Source organism: Cricetulus griseus, chromosome X (genome assembly GCF_003668045.3).
Source record: "Cricetulus griseus strain 17A/GY chromosome X, alternate assembly CriGri-PICRH-1.0, whole genome shotgun sequence".
NCBI lineage: Eukaryota > Metazoa > Chordata > Mammalia > Rodentia > Cricetidae > Cricetulus > Cricetulus griseus.
This window is the reverse complement of record NC_048604.1, coordinates 31,769,867-31,791,061: the sequence shown is the minus strand read 5'-3', so window position 1 is coordinate 31,791,061 and position 21,195 is coordinate 31,769,867. Positions and strand designations below refer to the sequence as shown.

At 37.8% G+C, this 21,195-nt stretch overlaps 1 protein-coding gene across 1 annotated transcript; it reads left to right on the top strand.

The window, feature by feature from the left end:
* The first annotated feature begins 20,417 nt into the window (after window positions 1-20,417).
* Window positions 20,418-20,612, top strand: LOC100756273 (zinc finger protein 431). Its single transcript, XM_027431972.1, has one exon. It carries the CDS (start codon window positions 20,418-20,420, stop codon window positions 20,610-20,612), a length of 195 nt encoding a protein of 64 aa, XP_027287773.1.
* Window positions 20,613-21,195: the final 583 nt, after the last annotated feature.

Genomic DNA, 21,195 nt, shown 5'->3' with positions numbered 1-21,195 from the left:
TTCATGCCTCAGACACAGAAGTTAGCCAAGAATGATCATAGGTTACAGGTTAATTGATATAAATCACATATTTATTTCTAACAATATGGTAAAACAAAAATTTCAAACACAGTATCATTTCAAATTACTCAAACCTGGACATAATTTATATGTCCTTGATCAGTCCTAAATTTACATGACTCTAAAGCAGTCATGTATGCTCAGTGGAAAAATAGTATGAACACCACAAACAAGGGTAAATCTCCTGGTATAATCAGATGGTAAGTTTCTGTTTATATAACACTTTTGGAATGCAATATATTTAAAGTGAATGCATTAGCAATTGCCAGAAGTTAAGGTGTATGCAAAAAAGTAGCATGGAAATCTTGGCAGTGATGTCCATATCATGACATTTTACAACAGAATGTCACGATCCTTGTTTAGATATTGTACTATAGTTAGGAGATATATTATCATTGGTGGACTCAATAATAAGTGTACAAAGACCTTTCTGAACAATTTCTTACAACTATGTGTGGACTTTACTTCAAACATAGTTTTAAATAGCCAAATGTCGTAGTGGAAGCCATTAATCCCAGCACTCAGGAGTAAGAGGCTAGTGGGTCTCAATGAGTTTGAGCTTCTCTCCTGACACCTCTAACCTGAAGTCTACACAAGTGAGTTCTAAGACAGGACTAATAAGAAGTCCCTGTCTCAAAGGCAATTTTAAACATATCTGGTTCTTCTATGGAAGATGTTGTATTAAGGGGACAAACACAGAAAACCAAGAAAACAGTATAGTGATGAGAACTGAGGTGGAATTTTCACAGGTGAAGAAAAGGTATAATGTTGGCAAATATTAAAGATCTAGAATTAATGGGGCTTGCTTATATGTAGCATGAAAGAAAAGAATAAAAGGAACTCCAAGATTTGACTTGGTATTCTTTTTGTTGTTCCTTTTTTATTTTAAAAAATTTTTTTCATTATGTTCAGGTATGTTCCTGTTATTCCTGATCTCTCCAGGACCTTTATCATGAAGGAGTGTTGGATTTTGTCAAAGCCTTTTAAAGCATCTAGTGAGACGATCATGTGGTTTTTCTTCTTCAATTGGTTTATATGGTGGATTACATTGATAGATTTTCGAATGATGAACCAACCCTACATCCCGGGGATGAAGCCTACTTCATCATGGTGGTTGATTTTTCTGATATGTTCTTGGATTCGGTTTGCCAGTATTCTATTGAGTATTTTTGCATCAATGTTCATGAGGAATATTGGTCTGCAGTTCTCTTTCTTAGTTGTGTCTTTGCGTCGCTTGGGTACCAAGGTAATTGTAGCCTCATAAAAAGAGTTTGGCAATGTCTTTTCTGCTTCTATTGTGTGGAACAATTTGAGGAATATTGGTATTATTTCTTCTTTGAATTTCTGGTAGAATTCTGCACTGAATCCATCTGGCCTTGGGCTTTTTTTGGTTGGGAGACTTTTGATGACTTCTTCTATTTCCTTAGAGGTTATAGGTCTGTTTAAGTTACTTATCTGTTCTTGATTCAATTTTGGTAAGTGATATCTGTCCAGAAAATTGTCCATTTCCTTTAAATTTTCCAGGTTTGTGGAGTACAGGTTTTCAAAGTATGAACTGAAGATTCTCTGTATTTCCTCAGTGTCAGTTATGCCCCCTTTTTCATTTCTGATTTTGTTCATTTGCATGTTCTCTCTCTGCCTTTTGGTTAGTTTGGATAAAGGTTTGTCTATCTTGTTGATTTTCTCAAAGAACCAACTCTTGGTTACATTCATTCTTTGAATTGTTTTCTTTGTTTCAACTTTATTGATTTCTGCCCTCAGTTTGATTATTTCCTGGTGTCTACTCCTCTGGGGTGAATTTGCTTCTATTTGTTCTAGGGCTTTCAGCCATGATGTCAAAGCTCTGGTGTGACTATTCTCTAGTTTCTTCATGTGAGCATTTAGAGTTATGAACATTCCTCTTAGTACTGTTTGCAAAGTGTCCCATAAGTTTGGGTATGTTGTGTCTTCATTTTCATTTAATTCTAGGAAGTCTTTAATTTCTTTCTTTATTTCTTCCTTGACCCAGGAATGGTGCAACTGTGTGTTGTTCAATTTCCATGAGTTGGTAAGTTTTCTGCAATTTGTGTTGTTTTTGAATTCTAACTTTAAGGCATGGTGGTCTGATAAGACACCAACATCAAACTGAATGGAGAGAAATTCAAAGCTATTCCTCTAAAATCAGGAAGAAGACAAGGCTGCCGACTTTCTCCATATCCCTTCAATATTGTCCTTGAAGTTCTAGTTAGACAAATAAGACAACAAAAGGAGATCAAGAGAACACAAATTGAAAGTGAAGAAGTCCAGCATTCACTGTTTGCAGATGGTATGATAGCCTACATAAGTGAACTGAAAAATTCTACCAGGGAACTCCTACAGCTGATAAACACCTTCAGCAAAGTGGCAGGATAAAGATTAACTCAAAAAATCAGTAGCCCTACTATATATGGATGATAAATGTGCTGAGAAAGAAATCAGAGAAACATCGCACTTTACAATTGCCACAAACAACATAAAACACCTTGGGGTAAAACTAACCAAAAAAGTGAAAGACCTGTATCATAAGAATTTTGAGTCTTTAAAGAAAGAAACTGAAACAGACATCAGAAAATGAAAAGATCCCCCATGTTCTTGGATAGGTAGGATCAACATAGTCAAAATGGCAATCTTGCCTGAAGCAATCTACAGATTCAATGCAATCCCCATCAAAATTCCAGCACAATTCTTCGTAGACCTTGAAAAAACAATTCTCAAATTTATATCGAAAAAGAAAAGACCCAGAATAGCCAAAACAACCCTGTACAATAACAGAACTTCCGGAGGCATCACCATCCTTGATTTCAAGCTCTATTATAGAGCTACAGTCCTGAAAACAGCTTGGTATTAGTACAGAAATAGACAGATAGACCAGTGAAATCGAGTTAAAAAACCCTCATATTAACCTGCACACCTATGAACCCCTGACTTTTGACAAAAGATCTAAAGCTATACAATGGAATAAAGAAAGCATCTTCAACAAATGGTACTGGTATAACTGGATGCTGGCATGTAGAAGACTGCAGATAGATCTGTGTCTACTGCCATAAACAAACCTTAAGTCCAAATGGATCAAAAACCTCAACATAAACCCAGTCACACTGAACTTATTAGAATACAAAGTAGGAAATACCCTTGAACAAATTGGTACAGGAGACTGCTTCCTGAACATAACACCAGTAGCACAGATACTGAGATCAACAATTAATAAATGGGACCTCCTGAAACTGAGAAGCTTCTGTAAGGCAAAGGACACAGTCAGTAAGACAAAACAACAGCCCACAGAATGGGAAAAGATCTTCACCAACCCCACATCTGACAGAGGGCTGATTTCCAAAATATACAATAAACTCAAGAAGCTAGCCACCAAAACATCAAACAATGAAATTAAAAAGTGGAGTGCAGAACTAAATAGAGAATTCTCAACAGAGGAATCTGAAATGTCTGAAAGACACTTAAGAAAGTGCTCAAAATCCTTGGCCATCAGAGAAATGCAACTCAAAACAACTCTGAAATACCACCTCACACCTTTCAGAATGGCTAAAATAAAAAACACCAATGACAATCTATGCTGGAGAGGATGTGGAGAAAAAGGAACACTCCTCCATTGCTGGCGGGAGTGTGAACTTGTAAGACCACTTTGGAAATCAGTATGGCTGTTGCTCCGAAAAATGAGAATTAGTCTACCTCAAGATTCAGCAATTCCTCTCTTGGGCATATACCCAAATAATGCACATCCACACAACAAGGACATATATTCAACCATGTTCATAGCAGCATTGTTTGTAATAGCCAGAACCTGGAAGCAACCTAGATGCTGAAGAATGGATTGAGAAAATGTGGTACATTTCTACAATGGAATCAGCAGAAAAAAGCAATGGAATCTTGAAATTCGCAGGCAAATGGATGGAACTAGAAGAAACCATCCTGAGTCAGGTAACCCAGACACAAAAAGAGAAACATGGTATGTACTCACGCATATATGAATTTTAGACATAGAGCGAAGGATTGCCAGCCTACAATCCTTTTCACCAAAGAAATTAGGAAACAAGAAGGACTCTAAGGGAAAAATGCATGGACCCAAGGAATGGGAAGGGGCAGGAACTCTTGAGCTAATTGGGAGCATCTGGGTAGGGGGGAGGGAGCCGCCAGAATGAGAGGAGGAGATGAGGAGAGGAGAGGAGGAAGAATAAAGGAGAGCAGGATGAGAGATACCATATTAGATGGAGCCATTATAGGTCCGAGGATAGATCTGTCACTAGGGAGATTTCCAGAGACCAAGGATGACACAAACTGGCAATCTAGTTAATGTGGGAAATTACCAATACGGAGCCAGGTAGAAATACAAGGGATTTTAGTAGGGAAAAAGCCTTACTTAAAAAGCAAACTAGCCAGCCAGCAAGGCAGCAGTCTGTACAGCAAGCCGAAAACGAAACCAAAACCAAAACCATCCACCCACAAGGAGGGACACCAATGGAAGTTGTCCCATAAGTCTTATAAAATATATAGATTTATGATAATTAAGACCGAACTAACATGAGAATCCTAGTCATTGGCCAAGCAGCATTGTACCTAACACAAGTTTCTGTGCATTAATTGGGGCCCTAACTCAGGCAGGGAGTTGGCATAGAGTGCACACCTGGTGGTGGGGCTCGGTGGCTTTTGGTGGAAAGATTTATCGTAACTTCTAGGAAATCTTGGAGAGGATATCCTAAATGCCCTTCTTTTATAATGAGACTGATGACTACTTTTTTTAATGCCATCCTAGAGCCCTCATCCAGTGGCTGATGGAAGCATAGGCAGGCACCCACAAATATACAGTGAACTGAACTCTGGTTCTTAGTTGCAGAGAGGGAGGAATGAAAATCAAAGGGTTTGGTACCAGGCAGTTGAAACCCACAGAAACAGGTGGCCTGTACAATGGACCCCAGACTGCTGTCTGGGAGGCCAGTACAGGTCTGATCCAGACCCCTGAACATGGATGTCAATGAGGAGGCCTCTGCATTCTAGGGGGCCTCTGGTAATGGATTAGTATTGTCCCCTGGTCTAAGAAGGGACTTTGAGAGTGCATCCCACGTGAAGGAATGCACTCTCAGCCTGGACACATGGGGGAGGGCCTAGGTCCGGCCCAGGATGATGTGGTGGACTTTAGGGAGCCCCCATCGAGGACCCTACCCTGCCTGGGGAGTGGAAGGTGGATTGGGTGGGGGGGGTAAGCCTGGGGTAGGAGTAGGGGTGGGGAGAGGGGAGGGAGAAAGAGAAGGGATTGACATGTGAAGCAAGCTTGTTTCTAATTTGAACTAATAAAAAGAATTACAAAAAAAAGAATTATGAGTGCATATATATCCATCCATCATGTGACCTAGTGATTCTAGTATGAGCCATTTAGTCAAGAATAAAAAAAAATAAAGTCACTTGTTCAAATGTTAAATAAGAGAGTATAGAAAGATTTTAAGGGTGAGAGGTGAGAGAGAAGTACTGAAAAAGAATGGTTTCCAGACACTATATGGTTGTTATACTAAAGAACTTATCGCAACTGTGGTAACCCACAGTCAATGTCACTCAGAATTTGCAAACAGATTGAGGAGTGATACAGGGGCTCCCACCCTTGAGAAGGGCAAGTTAGTGACAGGCAACAGCTGCTAGAGGAGGAAAAATCACTTTTCTATGGGACTGTAGAGACTGGTAGGTTTCCCATCCTCCAGTGAGAAGTCATACAGCCATTCAGATAAAAGAAGCACTAAAATATACAAGTAGCTATAAATATTGAGTAGCATGAAGTTGAGAGAGACAGAGGTGGGATATTGTGGGAAATTACCAATACGGAGTCAGGTAGAAATATAAGGGTATTTAATAGGGAAAAGCCTTACTTACAGAGCAACCTAGCCAGCTGGCGTGGTAGAGGTCTGTACAGCAAGAAGCAAAAGGGAGAAACCGAAACTGAAAACACAGTCCCACTACGTCACTCTGACCACACCCTCACAAGCCTGGTCAGCCACACCTGTAGCCAGCCCCTAAGAAGGCGTGGCTACAGCTTTCCCTACAGTGGGGGATCCATGAGTAGCTAGAGGCTGAGAATGGTAAATGAATGGATTAAATACACTGTATGCTTGTATAAAATTACCATTTTTAAATGGCCTTCCATGATCAACTTTTATACTTACTTTTTACTCAAAATGAATAACCATCCACAAATATGTCCATTCATGTGAGTGCATGTGCATGGAGAAGCCAGAGTTCAATGCCAGATGTCTTTGTCAATTGCCTTTCAACATGTTTTGAGAAAGGGTCTCTTCTTGAGCCACACTGGCTTCGTCAGCGAGACCCAGAGGTGAACCTGTCTCCATTCCCAAGCACTGGAATTACAAGGAAGCACCACAGAGACCAGCTTATTAATATGTGGGTGTTGAGGATCCAACACAGGCTTTCATACTTCCGTGGCAAGCACTTTACCAATGGAGTCATTGCCCAAGCCTCCTGAAATATGTTTATTAAATACCAAATTACATTCTCTACCATTACACAATTTCTTGAAAGAAAATGCTTTGTTTTGTTTGTTGTTGTTATCCCAGAACCTAGAGTAGAGCCTACCACATAGTCACAATCAATACAAGTTGGTTAAATGGATGAATTTAAGAAGGGATTTCTTTTTCATTAAATAGGGTTAACTATCTCTACTTCTCCATGAACTCATTTAAGACCTGAACAAATCTTGCATGTTTAAAAGGAACTACCACCACTATAAACACACTTGGGTACCCAAAAGTAATAGTAGCTAATTTATATCTGCAAATAGAACTATCTTGAGGAACATCTCACTGAGAATATATCAATAAGAATGAAGATGTGTCTCTAACTCTGGGCATGACTTGGACTCATGAACTGAATTACCATTGTTAGCCATTTGAACTCACTACTTAGTGTCTAATTCCAGATTAAAAACATGGGATAGAAACCTTTTTATTTCATCCTTAGCCATCAGAGAAATGCAAATCAAAACAACCATCTTACTCCTGTCAGAATGGCTAAAATCAAAAACACGAATGACAGTTTATGCTGGAGAGGATGTGGAGAAAGGGGAACACTTCTCCACTGTTGGTGGGAGTGCCAACTTGTACAGCCACTTTGGAAATCAGGATGGCGACTCCGCAAGAAATGGGAATCAGTCTACCACAAGATCCAGCAATTCCACTCCTAAGCATATACTCAAAAAATGCACATTCATACAACAAAGACATCTGTTCAACGATGCTCATAGCAGCACTATTTGTAATAGCCAGAACCTGGAAGCAGCCTAGATGCCCCTCAACTCAAGGATGGATAGAGAAAATGTGGTACATTTACAGAATGGAGTACTACTTGGGGGTGGGAGTGGGGACAATTGAATCTTGAAATTTGAAAGAAAATGGATGGAACTCGAAGAAACCATTCTGAGCGAGGTAACCCAATCACAAAAAGACAAACATGATATGTACTCACTCATATGTGGATTTTAGACATAGAGTAGGGGATTCCCGGCCTACAATCCACACTGCCAGAGAAACTAGTAAACAAGGATGACCCTAAAAGAGACAAATTTTGTCCCCTGGAGTAGGGGAAAAGGTCACCATCCCCTGAGGAAACTGAGAACATGAGCAGAGGGAGGAGGGAGCTATGAGAATGAGAAGGGAAGAAAAGGAAGGATGCAGAGGTCATGAGGAAACAGAAAGTTTGAGTCAGGTGTAGATTAGAAGAAAGGATATGTGATAGGTAGGGTTTTAGTTGGGGGGTAGTAGGGGAGGAAGGGAGGGAGAAGGGAACTGGGATTGTCATGTAATTCAATCTTGTTTGTAATTCAAATAAAAAAGTCAAAAAAAGAAACCTTGTTATTTAATGTATACAAAAGCCACCATAGCACTGGAGTCATTCTCATAGACATATATTGAATCTCTCTTTATGGGTCACTGTGTATGATGTTGAAGGAGCCACATCCATCAGAGGAGCTTTTCAAAGCATATTAAGACTTCCCAATATTACAGACATTTTTAGACACTCTACTGATTCCGATGGCCACAGTCATGACTGGTAATATGTAATTTATTATTGGATTAGCTAATATAGGTTGGCACTTCACTTTGACACCTTTCTTTCCTTAGAAGATCTGCTCTTGGGTCTGGAGGAGATCATTTGTGCCTTATTATATAATGGGGAATAGAAAGAAAAAAACTTACAGTATATAGTAAGTCTGCTGCTGGTTTTTCCAGGAAAAAAAAAGAGTCACATCCACCCAGATGCCCATATATTGTACCAAGAAGTTCTTAACATGTTTTATGAATAAAATTTAAAGTGAAAATTCAAGCATTTAGGAATCTTATTTTGAAGAAAAAACTGGAAATGACTTCATGATTTTGATCTTATGTATTCTTTGACAAAATAGTAGATTTTAAACAGACTGCTCACATTAGTGTAATGAATGGGGAAGTTGGCAGGAAATACCGAAGGGGACTGAATTAAACTTGAATAGAAGAGAATTGAAAGGGACAAGAAAGAGGATGGCATCTGAAGTGTTAGTTGCCTTGAACAATAATAAGCTGGCATTTTTTATTTTTATAATTGTAATTAGACCAGTTTTAAATTAGAAACAAGCTTGTTTTACATGTCAATCCCAGTTCACTCTCCCTTCCCTCCTCCCCACCAACCTACTATCCCATCCCCTTTCTGCTCCCCAGGGAGGGTGAGGCCCTCCATGGAGGATCTTTAAAGTCTGTCATATCATTTGGAGCAGGGCCTAGGCCCTCCCCCATGTGTCTTGGCTGAGAAAGTTTCCTTCTGTGTGGAATGGGCTCCCAAAATCCATTCATGCACTAGGGGTAAATACTGAACCATTACCAGAGGCCCTATAGATTGTCCAGACCTCAAAATTGACATCCTCATTTGGGGGTCTGGAACAGTCCTATGATGGTTTTCAAAATATGCAGCTTCTTTAGTTCAGTATGGGAACAAGGATCATCAAGACCTGGGAATCAACCCAAGACCTTCTCCCTTCAATCCATCAGGAGTGAAGCTTAAGGACTCCCATTTTAATTGAACTCCAGTTTGTGTGTGCATTGTTTGGTCATGTTTGACAAATACTAGATTGAATTTCCTGGGTTATTTCTCTTCTCTTGTATTGAGTCTCTAATATACAATCAGTCATTGATTTATCACATACACCATAGCTTCCCTAGTGAATCTTTTAGAAATAAAGTACTATTTATGTATTAGCCTTCAACTCAGAAATCTCCCTTACTATGTGTCCTTACTTGATTACTGCAAAGCACAAGATATATCTGGTAGAAGAGAGAGAAGTCTTAAGTTCCTATACAGAAGGTATTTGGCTAAATAGATGAAACAGTGAACTGCTCAAGGGTTGGCTCTGGAAAGCAGAAAGAACCAGCCTAATCCAGTGATTCTCTCAGTCCTCAATGATTTCAGACTGTACAATCTCATGTTTTCTTCACATGGACAAAATCAAAATGCTCAGCTTTAGAATAGATATGAAAGGGACAGGGCTGGTGGCTCTGTGTATTAAAACACTTTCAGTTCAGATCCTCAGCACCCATCTAAAAGCCAATTATGCTACACGCTTTCCTCTAACTCAAGCACAGTGATGGTAGAGACAAGAGGATCATTTGGGCTTTCTGAAACCCACTCTAGTTCCAGGTTCAGTGAAAGACCTGATAGAATAGTAAACCCATAGTTTTCCTCTGGACTCTGTGAACAGCCAGGTACACACACACAAATACAGATACATACACAATCCACACAAAACACACACACACACACACACACACACACACACAAATACTAGACACCAAAAGTAGGAAAAAAGGTAAAGTCTGAATGTAACATTGCAAGGAAAAAGTATAGGAGTCATACATAAATTTGAATTTCAGATAATGAATTATAATTTACTTTAAATATACCTTCATGCAATATATGAGACTATCTTTATACTAAACATATTTTATTTTCTAAACCTAACAAACTCATCTAACTGGGTAATCAAAAGAATAAAGGGAAAAGTGTCTTTAATTTGTCCATGCTGTAATCTCACCATCAGAGAAATAATAACATGATTTAGCAGGCAAAATTAAGCCAAGAATAGATAAAGGCCTTCAGTAGAAAATGTTGGACTTCAGTTACTTCACCTGAGAAATAAAAGAATTAAACTAGATGATTCCTTGCAACTTTCTTAGAGTCTGGAATTTTCTCTCCTTTTATAAAAGGGTTCATCCATACTTCCTAAACATGTTTAAGATATTTGCTGTCTTATACTAGATCTCTTGGTGGGGATGTTGTCTATACTTGCAATTTGTCAATATGGTAATTGGTAGAAAAAAACTATGTGTAATACCAGTCCAACTTCAAAGGATAATGTGGATAGGGACTTTTCTTCATCAAGTTTTCACAGTATGTACGACCTGAGAGAAGACCACACAAAAGCATTTGAACCATTCTCATCTATTAGTGTAACTGTTGCAGTTTCTTCTTTTTTCAAATAAAAACATTCTAGCCTTGTGACAGATTATAAGACTGTGCTCCTTTTATGTCTCTTTTGTTCCAAAACAAGCTTTAGCTGACTCTTCCTATTATTATCTTGGTGTGAAAATTACATATTGCTCCTCATCCTATTAGGAAACTAAGTTAATGAGGAAAGAAAGGTGTCACATTGCCTGGATTCATTTTCACTCCATCCTTGGAGAGAATGATGCTAGATCCTTGGTCCCGCATTCATTCGAATTTCTCTTACTAAATCAATTTTGTTACCTAATAATCCATAAGACCTGCAGTTCTAGTCTGTACTAATTGACTTTTCTTACACAGATTTGATAACACAGGGAGAGGTTTTCTTCAAATAAGGTAGATTTCATTGTCAAGTCTTCATTGTAGTCAGAACTCCATGCTGTCAGCCCGTTCCTCCATGCCACACGAAGAGCTCTGTTCTCTAACTCCTTTCTATTAATTAATCACTATCTTTAAACACGGAATAAATAGCATGACTGTCAGCTAGAAGACAAGAATGTTAGTCCTAAAATACAGGGGTTTCCCCCACTGAACAGCACATCAGACAGCATAAATATCAGCCTCAGTGTGATGTTTTGCCATATAAATAACAGAAATTGTTTTAACTGGTTATTTTCAAGCACTGGTTTAAAAGAAGGCAGGGAAACTGAAACCTTTTGACAAGATTCTGAGGCGAGATTCTGTGCAAAATGTCATCATTATAAGCACCTGTTAATTACCATCTTGTCTACATTTGTCATGAATTATAATTGTTCAGCTCAATTGAAGGGTTTTTTATATCTAAGAGGAGGCAATTTTTAATGATCATCTCAAGTTTGACAAGATGTAAGTTGCGTTCATTTTATTATGTTTTTGATATAAGTTATTTTTATTAGCTCTTTGGAAGTTTTATACATTGTTTCATAGTCATCTCATATCTCCCAAATCTATTGCCCCTTCCCTACCCATACAACTTTGTGTCCACTTTTAAAAACCTTTTAATCCATGAAATTCAGTTGGTGCTGACTTGGATGTGTGACCTTCCAATGGAGTGTGGAAGGGGATGTTGTTGGCCTTGGAAATTTTTTTAATAGAATAAATGCAGATAAGGTGTTGCTAGGATACAAGCGATAATTATATTGTGGGAAGCTGTTGTGAGGATAGTATTTGTTCTTCCCTTCTTGCAGTACTTTATTTTCCTTAATTCAGCTCTATCCTGCCTATGATCTGTGACCTTTTCCCCCCAATTCTTCCTTTCTTGTTGGTGTCTCTAGAAGATCAGCACTGCTGTTGATAAAATGGTAAGTTCATTGGCTACATTGTCTTATCAAATTTTATTTCTCCTAGCCTGCAACTAGAAAGACAAAATGAGGCTTCACCAATAAATGTCTTTTCTTAATTTCATTACGACTAATTAAAGAAATTCAATTGTTTCCTTTGTAAAGAAGGTCCTTTACTTCAAATATCTCAACAGTTCATTGTTCCAGTTGGTCCAGGTGGCCTTCTTTAACCACAGAATAACAACCAGCAGCAGCTTCATCTTATTCAAGACATTCTGTACTCCCTGTGCCTATTTTTTGTACATTTGTTTTTCTGAATCTGGGTTACTTCGTTCATTATGATCTTTTCTATACCCATCAATTCCCATTTATCTTTGCAATTAAATAATATCACATAGTATATACATACCACATTTCACTCTCCATTTGTCAGTGAAGGACATTTAGGTTGTTTCCATTTCTTAACTATTGTGAATAGCAATGAGCATGACTAAGCAAGTGACTATGGAGTAGGATGTGGAGTCCTTTGGTCATATGCCAAGGAGTGGTATATCTAGGTCATACATTTAGTTTTAGTTTTTGTAGGTGAGGGTTCCATTCTGATTGCCAGAGTGGCTAGACAAGTTTTCAATTTAACCCACACCCTCTTCAGCATCTGTTTTCATGTTTTTTGCTTATTACATCTAGATCTTCTACTTTATCTTCATTTTGAGTCCTGATATTCTAGCTTCTGCTTGATTAATTTTACTTGTAAGGCTTTCCTTCGAGTTTTCTAGTTGGTTTACTGTATGTTCAGTTCCATCTTCATTCCAACTTCATTAAATTCTGTTCTCAAATCCTACCTAGGTTGTCTTCATCATTTCCAACAGCATTAGGCATCACTTAGGCATTTATCCTTTTTAATTTCATTGAGGTGTTTCCTATGTCTTCTTTAAACTCCTAGACTATTTTTATAAAGTTCATGATGGGTCTTTTACATTCTTTGTCCTGGGTTTATCCAAATATTTCTCACTGGAGAATATTTATTTATAACTGATAGATTTGGGGATTAGAATGGAGGTGAGGACATACTGCCAATACTGCCTTGACCTTCCTACATTGTTTTCTTTTTGGATTAAGAAATGGACATGTGGACCTCTTTTGTTAGTCCTTTATCTAACATGGATAGAGCAGGCTGGGGCAGAGCACAGCTTCAGAAAAGGGTTAGGAGGTGTGTCCTTGTTGGAGGAGGTATGCCACTCTGGGTGGACTTTGAGGTTATAAAGGCCCATGTAACTCCCAGTTCTCTCTCTCTCTCTCTCTCTCTCTCTCCTCTCTCTCTCTCTCTCTCTCTCTCTCTGTCTGTCTCTCTCTCTCTCTCTCTCTCTCTCTCTCTCTCTCTCTTTCTTTCTCTCTCCAGTGCTACTCACTCACTGTCTCATGCTTCTGTATCAGATTTAAGCCCTCAGCTACTGTCTCTGCATCATTCTTTCCTGCCTGCTGACCTGCCCCTGTCATTGACTCTGAAACTGTAAGCCCCCCAAACCTTTCCTTCTCTAAGTTACATTGGTCATGGTGCCACTTTGCAGTAATAGAAAATAACTAAGAAAATGTCCATCAACTGATTACTTGATAACAAAACTTGTAGGGAAACAAATAGATAGGGATACACTCATTCTAAGTGACCCAGAGAAACAAACATTGTTTGTTCTCTTCTCAATTCTAGATAGTTTTGAATTTTTATCCGTATGTTTCATTTGAAGTACCCATAGAAGATGGGAATCTGTCAGTGTCTGTAGTGGGGCTACAAATGGAGAGGCAATAGAATGGAAGTAGTATGAATGAACAAATTATGGTGTCTCTCAGGAGGGGTAACTAACACTGAAGGGATTTGAAAATGCTATCTTTAAACCTACTCCTATAGATGCTTCTGAAAAAATATATACCTAAACATATATAAAAGAGTTTAAAAGGATTTACCCAATAACCAAGGCCAGTGCCTCTTGCAGACAACATAGGCTATAAAATAATAATCCCAGTGCCAGATGTGGGTAGCCTTTTAGAACTCTTGGTCAGGAGGGTCTGTAGATGCCTCACACCTAAAAACTAACAAGATATTGTTGTTGCTCTTGGATATCTTCCAGAGCTTCATAGGAAGATGTTGCTGATAAAGACAACAAATTCTTGAGGACATGAAGAAATCATACTTCTGCAAATCTGGAAGTTTTATTCCAATTGACTATCTTTCATCAGGCAGGAAGTTTCTATGCATGTTTCCAGGGGGTACAAAGTAATCCATAACTTTACATAGCTATTCACCCTGTTAACTACAATAATGACTAACCTGGTAAGTTAGGATAGGAGCACTGGTAAGATTGTAGCATGTATGCTATGAGAGTAATCAACCATTTATTCATTGTATTTAGAAACCACTTCACAATATAGAACCCATGACTAATAATGTTAACTGGGTCAAAAATTCATGGTTAGCTACATCATAATCCATTGGGGGGGGGTAGTGTACTATGAAAACTAGATGAAAATGAAAAGGGAAATAAACAAAATAGTGGAAAGACCTTTAATATTTCTGAATTGACAGAATGAATATCATAAAAATTAGTATATTTTCAAAACTAATACACAGATTCAATACAATGCCCATAAAAATCATAATATCCTACTTCACAGAACTAAAAGCTATCCAAGAATACAGATGAAATCACAGCAGACCACAAAATCACAAAACTACCCTAATGAAGAGGGACATAGTTGGAGATTTCAAAATACCTCATGTCAAATTACAAAGCTACCAAATGAGAGAAAATGTTTACCAACAAGAGGATAACATAATTAGTTTACAGAAACTGAAAAAGTTAAACACTGAAATCCCTAAACTTCCAGTCAACAAATGGCCTAATGAAATGTACAGACAGTGATTAAAAGAATAAATGGAAATGGCCAATAACTGTTTCTAAAAATATTGAACAACCCTAGTCAGAAGGGAAACACAAAATAAATGTAAGAGGTTTTAAACAATTTTTTTTGTTTTTTTTAAGCAGGGTGTAGTTTTGGAGCCTATCCTGGCAGTCGCTCTGGAGACCAGCCTGGCCTCAAACTCACAGAGATCCACCTGCCTCTGCCTCCTGAGTGCTGGGATTAAAGGAGTACGCCACCAATTTTGCCCGACTTGTTTTAAACAAATTTAAAAACAGAAACAGCATATTACCTAGCTATGTCATTCCTGGATACATACCTAATGTACTCTATATCTAGCCCATGCAGATATATTGTTTGTCTATTAATTATTGCAAGTAAATAGGAACAACATAGATGTCAATGAACAAACAAATGAATGATGTAAAGTTCGTATACAAACAGAGCTTCAGTATGGTGAAAAATAAAATATGAAATTCAAGGGGAAAGGGGGTATATTTGGAAATAATAAAATTAACTAAAGTGTCCTAAACTCAGAGTTATGAAAAACATATTCATTCTCTCTTATGTAAAGTGTGTGTGTGTGTGTGTGTGTGTGTGTGTGTGTGTGTGTGTGTGTGTGTGTGTGTGTGTGTATGGCAAAGAGAGGATAAAGAATGAGTGCCAAGGATCAATGGGGGATGGTGTTTGGTGGAAAACAAGACAGATATGGCATGGAAGAGGAAAAGAGATGTTACAAGAGAGAATAGACGCAGTGTGGGTGATTAGTGAGGGAGAAGAGTCTACCAAAACACATTTTTCAAAATGCCTTAATAATATCTCATATCTTGTACAGTAATTAAACAAATGAAAGAGGTTTTGAAATTCCCCAAAATTTGGTGTTAGATTAGACAAGCATTAGAGCAGTGTCTATGTTAGCAGTTAAAGTCAGTATTTCTGTCTCAATTTTGACGTCTATAACTGTTATATAATATTGGGAGTAACTGTTGTGATTATTGTAAAGATGGAACAGAGTTTCATATTTTGGCTGAAGAGAATATTTATTGCTGCAACCCTTACAAACTTGGGTTTTAGAACCCTTATAAGTGGTACTGAGTGAATGTACAAAGGACAGTCACATGTATAGAAACCCTGGGGTCAGGTAAGAGTGTATGCTCTGATGGAGAGTGCCTACTATTACCAACAACCTAGAACCTCAGCATGTTTATTGAGTACAGTACAGGGTAGGAGATACACTAGGTATGAAGTCTACATAGGTTAGTATTCTCTGGGTATAAACATATGTTAGAAGGAAGAAGCTGCAATTTCTAGTTTTTATTTTTACACACTGATCAATCATCCTTAAATATTCATACTTGGAACAGAAGAAGGTGGCTTTCACAACTCCCACAAATGCCCCCTGCTTTCTCAGAGGCTATGCCTACACCCAACACCCCAGGTAAGCCCTCTTACCCACAGACCACCAACACTTCCTAAGAGCCTGGCAAGCCTACCCCTAACAGATGCCACTTCCTTTGTCACCATATCTCAGCCCACAACTCCAACCAAAGCCTCCAGCTTTTCCAGGGCCTATGTCAGCACCCAGAACCTCAGAGTTCACACAGGCCACCAGAGTTCCAGCAGAGACACACTGCTGTACCAGAGGACTCTCAAGTCACCAGAACCACATGCCACTCCAGCCACTGAGAGGAAACGGAAACCAAGGGGGACTGGAAACCCATCCAACAAAGGCAAACTCAGAAATTGGCAACTAGACTTATAATTACACCAAACCCAGATGCCTAAATGTTAGTGTCATAACATAATCCACAAGAGCTAGGGCAATAATCACCACGAGTCCTGCTACCCCACAACCATAAGCCCTGAATATTCCAACACATCTGAAGCCGAAGAATATGACTTAAAGCCAACTTTATGACTATGATAGAGGTCCTTAAAGAGGAAATAAATAAATCCCTTAAAGAAAGACAAGGAAAAAAACAGAGTTGAAAGAAATGAATAAAAACTGTTCAATACCAGAAAATGAAAACAGAATCAATAAAGAAAACACAAATTGAGGGAATACTGGATATAGAAAATCTAGGTGAGCAAACAAGAACCACAGATGCAAGAATTACCAAGAAAATATAAGAGCCTGGAGGAAGAGGAAGAGAAAGGATTGTAGGAGCCAGAGGGGTAGAGGATACCATTAAAACACAGCCCAAAGAACCAACTAAGCAAGGTCCTAGGGACTCACAGAAACTGAAGTGACAAACATAGACCCTGGATGGGTCTGACCTAGGTCCTCTGAATATATGTTATGGTTGTGTAGCTTGGTGTTCTTGTGGGACTCCCAACAATGGGAGTGGGGGTGTCTCTGACTCTTTTGTCTGATCTTGGAACCCCTTTCCTCCTACTGTGTTGCCAAACCAGCCTTGATATGAGGGTTTGTGCCTAGTGTTATCATATCTTGTTAGACAATGTTGGGTGGACATCCCTGCTCTTTAAAAAAATGGAGGAGAGGATCTGGGAGAGAGAGGAGATGGAGGGAGCGACTGGAAGGAGTGAAGGGGGAAACTGTGGTCAAGATGTAAAGCATATGTCAAATATATTGATAAATTCTATATACTCCCCCAATCTTGTTTCTATTTAGGCAAATACCAAAAACTTCTAGCCTGGCCCACATTGGAAAATGCCTTGGCTAATTTCCCAAGGATACAAGACCTTGATTTTTGCTGTTGCTGTCCCATATCATCAATCAGAATTTCATTTACCCATTGTTTTCCTGTGCTCCATCATAGATAGATAAATAGATAGACTAGATAGATAGATAGATAGATAGATAGATAGATAGATAGATAGATAGATATTTTTATATATGAAAACATATGTAAACAGATTGACAGATGGCATAAAAGAATGAGGGCAAACAAGGACTTGACTATAACATAAAAATTAAAAGATTTTTTTGGTGTGCATGGCAAAATTGATGAGATTTATCATCTAACAAGGTAAAGCTATTAACAGATATGTGGTAGGGATTTTTAGCATAGTCCATTTCCAAATAAGTCATTTTTAGCCCATTCTAAATTATATGTGTTAAAAGGATGCATGAATTCATTAAATTATTTTTAACTCGGCTCATTATTACACTCAGCTTGACATCTCAGACGGTTGCTAATTTTTAACCAATTTAACAAATGTCCTTTGTTAGGAATTAAGTAGCAATGTTTCTAATGTATTACAGCTAAAATCAAGTATTTCAGAAAAGAAGGTATATTGCATATAGAATCTTAGAAAATTAGAAAGACACAAAGAAATTTAGTTCAACCACTCATTAGAGACATATTCAAACAGAATCATTCCTGGATATTCAAAACTAAATGATTAAATACAGTGAATGAGCAATGATAAAATCATCTATTAAGATTTAGAAAACTAGCAGAAAGTATATGTGATAGGTAGGGTTTTAGTTGGGAAGTGGTAGGGAAGGAGGGGAGGGAGAGGGAACTGGGATTGACATGTAAAACAATCCTATTTCTAATTCAAATGAAAAAGTCTGCAAAAACATTTAGAAAACTACCTCAAAGAATTGTGGTCTAAGTTAAAAAAAAAATGAGGAACCGATACAAATTTACAATAGGCCCTTAAAATCTTATGGTATGGACCACAGACTAACCATTTGCTCATGGAGCAATTGTATCAGGTATCATACCATAAACCATGCAAAATTCTATAGAAGTTAAGTTGTAAAGCTCTCTTTAGAATGTATTTTATTGGGGGGACTTTCTTGGATAAAGTAACATTACTCTTTTTGCCTTTTCCCCTATTGTGGTTTTACATTAGTTCATTTATTCATAATGTTTATGAAATTTTAAGAGTAGAATTTGTGTTTTTACTCCCAGAAAATAATATGTAAATTAATCTATTTGGTAATTGACTTAATTTTTCCATCAGATTGTGTAAATAGCTTATAAAACCTCATGTTATACATATGGTATATGAAACAGTTTGCTAATTATTAACTACTGAGGATATATATATATATATATTATATATATAGAGTAAAATTAATTTCATTAATTTTCATAGAATATATTTTGATTGTATTCTTTGTCCTCCCCTAACAAGTCTCAGATCTTCCACACCTCCTCTCAAAAATATAAATATATGCTTCCAAGGAAACTTAGCATAAGAAATCCATTAAACTACACTTGATTCTTAGAGATGTACACACATGCCTGATTATAAACTTATTTTACATATGAGAAGAGAAGAAGACTAGAAAGGCTGGAAATGAAAGGAAACCCATCAGTGCTTTGCTCTGAACTGTAAGCTAGTGTGCCATGTTTTTGTATATTCTACACTTCAAGACTTTCATCAGAAAATACTTACTAAAATTTTTTATTAAAGATAAAATATTCTGACTTCATAGGCACACTGACTATAGGCATTTATCTTCTCTACCTCCAAGTACTCTATTAAAATGACAAAAAAATGAAAAACTATGTATAAACACATGTCAAATACAAAATCAGATCAAATTGAAAAATTGTAGAAGTTTATTATGAATACAAAAGAACTACTCACAAAACAGTGGAAGAATCAGCTCACAGAAGACACAGTGCAACCTACAATATATTAAGGAAAGGTTGTGACCTTGTCAGTGATTGGCCACTCTATGATATTAACATCGTGTTTAGACCAAGTAGAGCTATTAAATTGGATCCTCTGGTGCTGATTGATTTACTTTGACTGAATTGTCCCGAAAAGTATGTAAAGCCTACAGTGAATGTTTCATATATGTTTAGTTATTGTTCAAAGAAGCTGAGATAACTTAGATTTGGTACACAGTTATATACATTAGACCACATATGCAAACTGAGGCTTCCAGTTTTAATTTTAAGCTCTTAGGCTACAGGGGGATGGAAAGGTGGTATCAGCACATCAGCACTATCAATATGCTTCTGGTAAGTGGCAAAAATGTCATATGGTTGGTTGTCCCTCATAGTCCATGGGAGATTGTAAGACTCCTGCCAATTTTAAGTTCTATGAATTCTCACAGTTCTTGGAGGAAATGTCAGAACATTTGCATATGATCTACACATATCTTCTATTTACTTTAAGGTCCAGAATTTTTTAAATACCAGTTGAAATGTGGATGTTACATAAAATATTGTTACGTGTTATTGTTGTAAGACCAATGAGAAGAAATAACATCTGTATACAAAAAATAGTGTTTCTAATCTTTTTTGGCTGCTCATACAGATTCCAGACAACTAGGTTATTCCCCAGAGAGACTACATAAGAAATTACACACACACACACACACACACACACACACACACACAGAGAGAGAGAGAGAGAGAGAGAGAGAGAGAGAGAGGAGAGAGACAGAGAGACAGAGAGACAGAGAGAGAGACACACAGAGAGAGAGAGAGAGAGAGAGAGAGAGAGAGAGAGAGAGAGAGAGAGGATGGTGGGAGGGAGGTAGAAGTCTTCTGAACACTACCAATTAGTAATCTTCTGGTTTAAAAGAAAAAGCAGGTTTTGCAGCAGAACAGGCACGAGTGTATTGATTGCAGCACTGTGATTGCTACTGCAGGGGATTGTGAGGGGAGCATGGATGAACACAGAAGCCACAGCATGGATGCAGTGACCTATGATGATGTTCACATCAACTACACTCAGGAAGAGTGGGATTTGCTGAATCCTTCCCAGAAACGTCTCTACAAAGATGGGATGCTTGACACCTACAGGAACCTCACTGACACAGGTTACAGTTGGGAAGACCATAATATTGAAGAACAATGTCAAAGTTCTAGAAGATGTAGAAGGTAATTTTCATGTGCAAGTTTCTACAAATTTGCCCCTGGACAAATTTTAATGGGTCCTGGAAGATTTAAAGAAAAGCAACAGTGTAAATAAGCACAACTTAATGTATATTGATAATTCTTAATTTATCACAAAAACTCCTATTTCAGTGTCAGGTAGCTATTCTATGTTTGCAAGGCATTCCTGTGAAAAAGAAAACAAGGAAACAGTGCCTTAAGAGATACCACCATTTGAATAATAACCCCATGAGAGCCATGCTTTGAAAATGCCAATCCGTTGAGTTTCATAACACTCATATTTTAAATGGTATACAAGTTGAAGATATGATATATGTATGTCCAAGTCCTTCTAAGAATAAAAGAGTCTATACTAAAGCTGGCATTACTCACATATTTGTGACTTGGCTAAGTATATTGAAAGGGTCAGTTTATGAGAGTCAAGAAGGTTGTTGTAGAGAAACATTAATCCCTGTACCACATGTCTGTGAGGAAAATAAAGTCAAACTGTGTAAATGCAAAAAAAGGAAAAATCAGACCCAGACATGGTGCTACATGCTTTTAAACCCAGCATTTAGGAGGCAGAGACAAAT

What these genes read in the sequence shown, in the direction of transcription:
- LOC100756273 (XM_027431972.1), top strand. Translation starts at nt 20,418, where the DNA reads ATGGATGCAGTGACCTATGATGATGTTCACATCAACTACACTCAGGAA.